The sequence below is a fragment of the Aptenodytes forsteri genome, unplaced genomic scaffold (genome assembly GCF_000699145.1).
Source record: "Aptenodytes forsteri isolate BGI_AS27 unplaced genomic scaffold, ASM69914v1 Scaffold192, whole genome shotgun sequence".
In the NCBI taxonomy this organism is placed as follows: Eukaryota; Metazoa; Chordata; class Aves; order Sphenisciformes; family Spheniscidae; genus Aptenodytes; species Aptenodytes forsteri.
Genome location: NW_008794891.1, coordinates 767,539 through 777,205, shown reverse-complemented (window position 1 = coordinate 777,205; position 9,667 = coordinate 767,539). Strand labels below are relative to the sequence as shown.

Sequence of the window (9,667 nt, the reverse complement as noted above, 5' to 3'; positions counted from 1 at the left end):
CAGCCCCCCCAGCCGCACGCCACTGCTGCCAACCACCTCCCTGTCCCAGCAGCCACCGAGAGCCACCGCACCCCCCTCCTCACGCCAACGCCTGCCCCAGCTTACCCCCAGGACCACCAAGCTCAGCCCCGCGCCGGCCATTGCTTCGCAGCAGCAGCAGCAGCACCCAGCTGCTCGTGTCCCTTCCCTTGCCGCACGCCACCACCCAGCCATGCACCCCCTTCCCTCTGGTGCTACCAAGCGTACCCCAACTAACCACGCATCTCGCAGCCAGCCGCCGCCTAATTACCGTCCGCGTTCCTCTCGCGGACACCAGCACCCGCAGTCAGAGCTACTGTCTCCATCCTCCGGTGTCCAGCTCCCTCCACTCAGTGGCGGTTCACCAGCACCCCGGCTGCCATCTTCCTCTGTTGGCACCTCCACCCTGCATGCGTCCGCTCACACAGAGGCTACCCTGAGCCGCTGCTCCCTTTGCTTCCTCCCACAGCCTCCCCCATCGCGCAGCCCGCTACCCACCAACTAACCACCTTCTCCCTCACCAACGCTGTTACCTGCTCCCATCCACGTGCTGCCACAACAGGCTGTCCCAGCTGTTGGCCGTTCTCCTCCTGCAATGCTGCTCCGTACGCTCCCAGTCCCCTTTTTAGCATGGTTGTCCCCCCATCCCATCTCGTCCTCTGGAGTTGCAATCCACTCCCATCTTCTCTCAACCGAAAGCCACTTCTGCCCTTGGAAGCCCCAGGAGCTCCCAGGTGATGCTCCCACCCCACCCAGACTTGTGATTGTATTTCCATCTTCTCTCCTTTTAAAGGAGGGATATCACTAACTGGATAGAAAAACTAATTATCACGCTATTTGAAAGCCAGCCCTTGTTACCTACCTGCAAAGGACATATGTCTATGCAGCATCTCAAATGGTTGCTCTTTCCGTATCGTGGTTTCATAGAAAAATGAGCAGCTTCTCACAGTGTGCAGCATCATATGTTCCTGTTTCTATGGGAAGAGAATGTGGAAAATTGTAGTATGTGCCTGTGTGGGAAAGCCACCGTCAGTGAACACCGTGCCAGGGACAAAAGAAAGTTAAGGCCCGTGTCCTTAAAGGTGTTTGTACACCTTAATTCTCACAGCGCCTTCAGTGGGTTGCAAGCTTGTGTACAACGGCTAGACAACGAAGCCAAAACAGAGTAATGGGCATAAATGTACAGCATAAATGGTTGTACAAGACACTGTTGAACTGAGCATCAAGGGAAAGGAGCAAGTTGTCATTACGAACTAGTCTTTGGAGAAAAATCACTTACCGAGGCTGTGAAAGAGGCAAGCCAGTCCAGGATCTAGGATTAAAGACCACTTCTCCACCTCCTAAGTGAATCTCAAACTGACTCCCAGAAATATAGCTTGCTTATTTTACTAAAATGTGATATGGTACATGCTCCAGCCCGTGATGTTAGAGCGGCCCTCAGGATTTACATTGTGAGTCATAAATTCGTAGCGGCGTTGGCTGGAAGAGACATCAGGAGGTCTCTAGTTCAATGTCACCTAAAGCAGCGCTGCCAGCAGCACTAGGCTGGGTTAACTGCGGCTCTCTCTGGCCGTGTCCTGAAATCATCCAAGCCTGGAGATTCCCCCACCTGCCTGGGTAACCCGTGCTCACCTACACCTTCTGGAGGAGCTTTTTGCGCAACCTGAACCTCCAAGCTGTGGTTTGAGCCACTGCCCCTCGTTACACCCCAGTACCGAGAGCAGTTTGGCTTCGCAGCCGACCTTTACGTGGTAGTGGGCTGCTGCCAGGTGCCCCCTTTTCACCCAGCCAAACAAGCCCTGCTGCCCCAGCCTCCCCTTGTGCGTCGCGTGCCCCAGGACCTCGAGCATCTCGGTAGCCCTGTGCTGGCTCTCTCCAGTTTCTCCCCATCCCTCTTGAACTGGGGGGACCCCAAATTAAAACTTTATTCGAAGTGAGGCCCCAACAGTGCCAAATACAAGAGAAACAGTAATTTCCCTCTGTCCGCTGGTGACGCTTCTCCTCCTGTAGCCAGCATGCCACTTGTCCAATTTGTGGTGAGGTCGCGCTCTCAGCTCATACTCAACCATCTGACCTTTTTCTCTGGGCTCCTCATGTCCCCGTGTACCTGGTGAGATGCCTTCGTCGTCTCTTGTGGCTTAGCGTTGTTAACCATAACTGCGAACTTGCCAGGGAGATGAGTTAGAAAGGAGACTGTGTTAATGTGCATTCTGCTGCCTATCCGTACTTCACTCTAGCTTATTTAACAGTAGCTTCCAGGGTTTTAAGGAAGAAAAAGTGCACATTTTGGATAAAGTAGAAACAGATTATTCATCCCAGGTGATGCTCTTGGAAATATTTGTGGCGTAAGATAATCACGTATCAATTGATTCATCTTAAGGATGTGAGCCATCATGTTATTCCACTCAGGATTTACATTAAGCCTGGACTTCTGAATCTTAAGTTACTGTCTGAAGGTCATTTAATTGCCATGCTGGAAGTCAGACAAGCTGGAAGATACTAATCACTGGCTTTTTGATTGACAAATGACATGGCTACAGCAGCAAGCAACCCTGTCTGATAGCAACTGACTGCAGGAAAGGGCAGAGTAGGAATATAAACATTTTCTGCAAAATTATACACGAAATCTGAACTTTTTAAGAGGATAGGTGAGGGGGGCACTTACCCCAGGTGTGTAAACAGAACTTAAAAATCTTTATCTAAGAGATTTTATCTTATGACCGTTATACTCTTTCCACAGATCAGTCGCTGGGAACTGTCAGCAAGAACCAGAGGTTATCTTTATCAGTTTTAGATGTTCTGCCCTCTTTTTCTGTGGATTAATGACAAAAATTCTTGCAGATCCTTAAATTCTGTAGCAAATCACCTGGCAATTAGAGCATACAAGTGAGGTTCAGGTACCAAAATGCCTTTCAAAAACTGAGAACTAAATCACAGGCCCAGTTAGGGCTTTCTCTGCTCTGACGGAGAGGCCAGATCCAACTAACAGATGTAAGTTGACTCCAGCCTCATCTCCGCATTGCCTTGACTTAGACAACATCTTTAAGTACAGGGCATTCTGGTCCAATGTCTGTTACAAGTCAGCCTCCTATTATCCTACCCTATCCTATCCTATCCTATCCTGTCCTGTCCTGTCCTGTCCTATCCTGTCCTATCCTCCTAACTCCTGAAAATAGAACAAATATACAAAATGAGATATGTGGTCAGCGCATAGAAACAAATACTGAGATCATATTTTCATAAATATTTACTCTTTACGAACAAATTGGACAAATGGTAATTCATTTACTTAAGTATAGTTGGCATATGTCATTGGTTTATTTAACTTAACCAGTTAAATACACACAAAAAAATCACGTGTGCATGATTCAAAAGCTCAACACAAAATTAATTACAACTCTTGTCTTTTGAAAGTACCCCTAATGTTTCCAATCTGTAGTGAGGTTTGTGCTAGACTCCGTTCAGCTGTAGCCGTTCAGAACACTATTCAACAGTCTTGGGCAAGAATCCTGCATCTGGCTAAAAATGCTGGAGAAATTAGGTCTAGCGACAAAGTGTCCTTTGCAACTTACTGTGTCATTGAATTCAATATTTCTGGGGAACTGACCCCCCTACACTATCAAGTTGTTCTTCAAGTAAAGTGTATCAGCCAGTACAGCCATCCTCTGAACAGGCTGAATCTATACGTCGCACTGGAACACAGAGCCCTGGCCTGAATTCTCCCCTTCTCATTTGAACCCTGCTTGGGGTGACCATTTACAAGTTCAAAAATGGGTTCTGAGCAGAACAGAGATTAATTTGCACCTTTGATGTAAGAACCCACTGATGCAGAGACCTTGTATCAGCTGATTCTAGGCAGGGCAGAACTATACCATGGAATATACCGCCTCCATCAGGAAGGATGGTAGCGGGTGTGTAAAATATTTAATATAGCAGCTTTCCTCTCCATCAAATAGAAATCCCATCCAGGCTGTCAGATACCGTACTCCAGTTACTGCAGAATCCTTCTCTGGGGCCTCGACCGACGCAGTCCTGCCCTGATTATATCCATCCATTTCCGTTTCATCATTTTCTAATCCAGAATTACTCTTCCCCATGTAGCTCTTCACTGGCTCTTATCATGTTAAAAACGAGATCCCTCTCTTCATTTTCAAAAGCTTTCACATCCTACCCTACTTACCATCTGACATTCAAATACATTCCCAAATCCACTCAACTTGTAATGCCAGCCTCCACAGTCCGCTTGACTGATTTTCAAACCAGCATATTTCTAGGCCTTAAAATGTTACCTCTGCCTCCTTTAGCTATCCCTTGTCTCTTCTTTTACGCTTAGACAGTCGTTGGCCCCTGCACGCGTGCTGTGTTTCCGAGGTCACAGGGCAATTCTGCTCTGCAACCAAGAGGTCTGAACTCCACGACGTGAGCAGCAAGTACTTATCATTTGAGATTGAGCGTTAGAAAGCCAGCCCTTAGTTCATGCTTCTTACAGCACTGAGTTGCCACATCCAGCATACTCGTCTCCCGAATTTCAGTCAGCTGAAAGCTGGACACTGCTGAGCCAAGACTTCAGCAATTTTCTCCTGCACTTCTAGTTCCGAAGCAGGTCCGTAACATTCACAACATCTTCCTTTCGTCCCAATCAGTTCCTGTGACGGAACAAATCTACATTTTTCAAACACTAGGAGAGACACGATTAGGCAGCAAAATTCCTTTCGGAAGACTCTTTCTGCTCGTAAATCACAAAAGCATGACTCCCACAGCTGTTGTCTACCATAGTCCCCACATTATTCCTTTTAAAGTATAAAATCAAGGATAAGTTTGTATATTGCCCTGTTTACATCCCCCCAAAATGGCACCTAGTGATACATACGGGACGAAGCAAAGCTAGGATTTAACGTGATTCTTCAGCCTTGTATCTGAGTAGGGAACGTATCTCCAGGAAGAGAAGCCGTTGTAAAACTGAAGTAGCCATGGTCTGTGTTGCACTCTGGAGCCTGAAAGCTCATCTCCCAAAGCAAAAATCAACATAAACAGGCATGATTCACCATGGCATATATTTTATTATTTTTATTACTACTACATCTACTGTACCATAGTTTTCTTGTTCAGAGGAGCATATAAAGCACATAAAGCCACGGCACATAAAGCTGGTTTTAGAAGTAAAGCCAGTAGCTGTTATGAGGAAGTAAAGTAAAAAAAAAACCCACAAAACAAAAAACCAAAAAAAACCCCCAAACCAAACCTCCTGGTCAGCAAGCGAAGAGGGAACTTGCTGCCCAGGAAGTCTCGGTGCATGATCAGGGCAGAAGAGCTCTCTGCACTCCCCAGGGAGCATCTACAGCTGCACAGAGGACCTCGTGCTCCGCTGCCTGCGCAGAAGTGTCGGTGCACAGCTGATACCCAGTGCTGCCGGCAGCAAAACGTGTCTGCTTTTCGAATGCTTCCCCTGAGCCTTGAGTAAAACTACCCGAGCCTTTCCTGGGAGACCTGGGGAAAATAATTTGCTCCACCGGCTTTCTTAAGCGTGAAGACTTCCTTCTCACTCTTCCCACTCAGAAAAGATTAACACAAGGATTTATAGGAAAAAAAAAAAAACCCAAACAAAACAAGGGGGCTAGAAGAAACAGTGCATTGATTCAACTCGGAGCCTGTTAGATAAAATTCTGCCCCCCCAGGTATCCTGGGGGGGGGGGGGGGATATTTACCATCTCCTTATGGCTTCAGTCAGCAGGACAACACATTCTAGCATTCCCCGTTCCTCTCCTCTTTTGTACCCCGTTAACAATTTGCTGTAAGGGTGCGGTGAAAACCACCATTTTTATCCCTTGCACAAAATCTGCTTAGGGCGTGACCTTATCCAACCGGATAAAGATTGACGGGAGTTGGGCACTGGGAGCCACAGCTGCAGTCGGAATGAGATCATCGTTTTCAGCCAGCTGAAAACTGCCTTTGCTTCAGTCTAATGCTCCAAACACGCTCAGAAACCCCAAATCTGCCAGTCTAACAAATTCTGTTCCAAATAATTTTGTTTCTCTTTGCTCCTACCCAAAGATCAGTATCACATTTCCCCGATAGTTTATTATAACATCAGGCAATGCGTATAGGCTGACAGGAATCCTAATTTGATACTGCATTTCAGAGAACTGATACAAGTTTTTTTGGCTTCTTTTACCTAGAATGCCTGCGCTCTGCAGGTTCGCTCGTGTGCCTTGCGTGGCATAGCTGTACCCACAGACTCTTCCAGGAACAGCCACACCATTCACCCAACTTGCTTTTCTTCTCGTATGTTATTTGACTTCCACCTGCTTTTAATGGCACGCACACGGGTGACTTCAGTTCTACCTGTTACAAAAGCCCGCTCCGATGGCAATCGTTAATAACTTTGCATACGATGCTCTCATCTGAAAGTTTGACTTGTCCTGGATTTGCACCTGTGCCAAGCTGAGTGTAAAACACTACCAGATCAAGATTTTGCCTTTTTAGAGATGATGTTATACCAGCAGGATTATCTGCAAAAAACTAACAACAAACAGACAGCCTGCTAAAACCGAAACAAAGCTAAAATTTATTGTTTGTGAAGTTTTAAGATGTGCTTTGGGCATTTTTCAACTTTGTTTCTTTTATTTCAAGGGCTAGAAAATTATTTTCATATAAGAAATTAAAATATTGAAGCTCAAATCATTATCCAGTCTTATTCTTCATGATCATGGGTTTTAAGAGCATATCTGAATGTTGTGAGACTTAGAATCAGTTTGTGATTAGCAAATTAACATTCATTTTCAGAAGTCGCTTTTTCACAAGTACTAACAAAAGGCAGTAGAAATCAAGAATCTTTTTTGCTCCTTATCCATTTTTCCTTGCTTCTGCCTACTTATTGGAGAGCCTGCAGAGAGACTGGTTCGCTAGCATACTGCCCTTACTTCCCGGCCATGTAATAATGCCCACAGAAGCAATAGCAAGCTGGTGGTGATTCAAAGTTCAGAAGACACTGAGTATGTTCTTGAAGATGCTTGCTTACTTTCCCCTGCAGGGACAAAATGAGTTTGACAATAAAGCTATCCTGCAAAGGACAGCCCCGTTCTGCGTCTTCCCAAAGGGGCTGCGCGGTTAGCAGAAGTTAGACCCGAACACAGAATCGCTGCGTCAGCAGTGCTGGTAGCTCAGGTGCGGTGCTGTGCTGACAAAGCTATCCAGTTCCAAACCTAACACGGTAATTGTGAGCTCAGGGAACGCTGCATCACATCTCTGTGCACTATAGACAGACCTGAAAGACCCTTGGACCCGAGGAGGGCCTTACCAGAGAAAAGCAGGTTTCTTTGTGCTGTTTCCAATATTACGCCCAGTATTATTCTTCCTGCACCTGGAGAGCCCTACACAGGGAAGTCCCTACATAGCAAATAGTGCTGAATGCCCAGCCAGGAGGTTTGTCTGTCTAGTGCAAGGGCTGTTCTCTAGTCCTGGCATGCCAGGAAATGGAGCAAAGCCCTAGAAGTCAAGCAGGAACTACACTCAACTGGGTGCTTCTGGAGAGGACATGCTACCCTGCATGCCAGCACCTCCAAGGACCCATGCTCGGGACAAGTCTGTCTTTCAAAAACAGCTGCACAAGCCACAGAATTGAACTGTTGCTATTTATTTCAAGAAATATCCCTCAATCCTCTTTCAATTCATCATTTATCTAGCTCTCAGTGTAGCAAAAAGTGTAATGGCTGAAGTACAAATTACAGCTTATTAGAGATGTTTCGGAGCAAGTTGCTCGGTCGGCCAGCGGCTCTCGGGGGTCATTCTCCCCAGATCTGGTTTTATCTCTTGAAGCTGTGTAGGAGGAAGCGAAGCATGGTTCATTCCAAGGGGATCAGTTTATCCCTGATGGTAAAAGGAAGGACTGACCTTATGGTATATGAACCCAGCACTATCCCACTTTGTAAAAATCAGGAGCAAGGTTATTACGATCATTTTGCTTTAAGCTTAAATAATTCAGATATATTAAACAGGATTTAATGCTAAAGCAGAGTTGGTAAGTCTGTTTAAATCCTATTTCTAAACTCAGATTCAAAGCACAGTGAGCTGGTCGCAGGTTGATACTTCCAGCCAGGAAAAAGAACATGCAAATGTCAGATTGCTGAGCTAAAACAATGAGCAGATGGCCTTTCTAGTGGGGGAGGGTTATGGGGCTACAGCTTTACAATAATTATTTTAAGTTCTGAAAGTGATACAAAAACCAGGAACCCAAATCTTTGTGCAAATCAGTGAATGCAACCTTGAGTGAAAACGAGAAATGTAGCATGGACACTTCACAGTAGAGTGGTGTATTGTCTTCTTGACTCTTGTTATCCATTGGCAGGATGTCTGGGTTGCTGGGAATGCAGATACCTGACCTGGGGTTAGGCAGAACCGGCTCAGGTCCAGCAGGACTTGGTCAGGCAAAGCGTTATCCCCATGAAATCCAAGCAGGCCTGTTGCAGAATCGGCTCAGAAATCTCCACACGCTCCTCAACAGTTGTGTTATTAAATCTGATAATAAGTGTGATTGGATGAACCACATTGCTTCAATCCATGTACTGCTTCTGGACTTGAGCTGACACTTTATATTTTCTGGAAAATTAAATAGTAGGGAATATGGTGCAGTGGCAATCAAGCTAAATAGTTAGGAGACAGTTTTGCTGCAGGAGAAGTAATAGCTGTATTACTCACATATGTAGATGTGGCGCTTAGGGGCATGGTTTAGTGGTGGACTTGGCAGTGCTGGGTTAACGGTTGGACTTGATGATCTTTAAGGTCTTTTCCAACCTAAAAGATTCTATGATCTCGCATAGGGACATGGTTTAGTGGGCATGGTGGTGTTGGGTTGACGGTTGGACTCGATGATCTTAGTGGTCGTCACTGACCTTAATGATTCTATGATTCTATGATTCTGTGATTCTACTTTGAATTTTTCACTATTCATATCCTTACCTTCCATTACGTCTGACGGTGAAGAACTGATTGCTCTTCCTAGGCTCAATGAAAGATTTCTGGCAGCATTTCTCTGTTGGTCAGTGACGAGAGTGAGGATGACTTCTTACTGACGTGAGGTATGTCTGCAGAATTCCCATCACAGACACAACTGTATCAGCAAAAACGTACTTCTTGCTTGAGAAAGCTAATGTGCCTGTATCAGGAACTGCAGTCTGCAGGTGGTGGGGAGGTGAAGTCAGCCTTCCCAGTGGCCCTAGCCACAGGCATGGCCGTAAGCCGCTTTGAGAGAGGCTCATCAGAGCTCCGAAACACTGCTATGGGCACAGCCCGTATGCCCTCTGTACCAGGGCAGGGCAAAAGACAAGCTCCTGAAGTCTGGACCTTCCTCACCACGTTTGGTTTGCTCAGCGAATCCCAGACTATCGTGTTGGCATGTATGACCAGCTCCGGTGCTGCCTTCAGAGCATCCCCCTTTAGTGCCCACACTCAGTCCAGTGAGACTTTTGTAGGTCACAGTCGCCTGGCAGTATCCCTTACTTCTTTCCACTAGATTCCCCTCCTTTGCTGTGAGGTGAGACGCGGGGGAAGCTCTAGTGTCCTCAGTGCATCACCACTCCTGAAACTTGCACTACTGGCAGTCGTCAGGAATAAGAAACATAAAGCCAGGAACAGAGGCCTTTCATCTTCCATC

At 46.3% G+C, this 9,667-nt stretch overlaps 1 protein-coding gene across 1 annotated transcript in view; it reads right to left on the bottom strand.

The window, feature by feature from the left end:
- LOC103895541 (putative Polycomb group protein ASXL2) overlaps positions 1–1,868 on the bottom strand; it is a 63,126-nt gene extending 61,258 nt beyond the window's left edge. The window contains exon 1 of the mRNA XM_019470969.1: positions 1,734–1,868. Coding sequence (XP_019326514.1) covers positions 1,734–1,868 — 135 coding nt within the window. The remainder of the gene's footprint in view (positions 1–1,733) is intronic.
- Between the last annotated feature and the right edge of the window lie 7,799 nt (positions 1,869–9,667).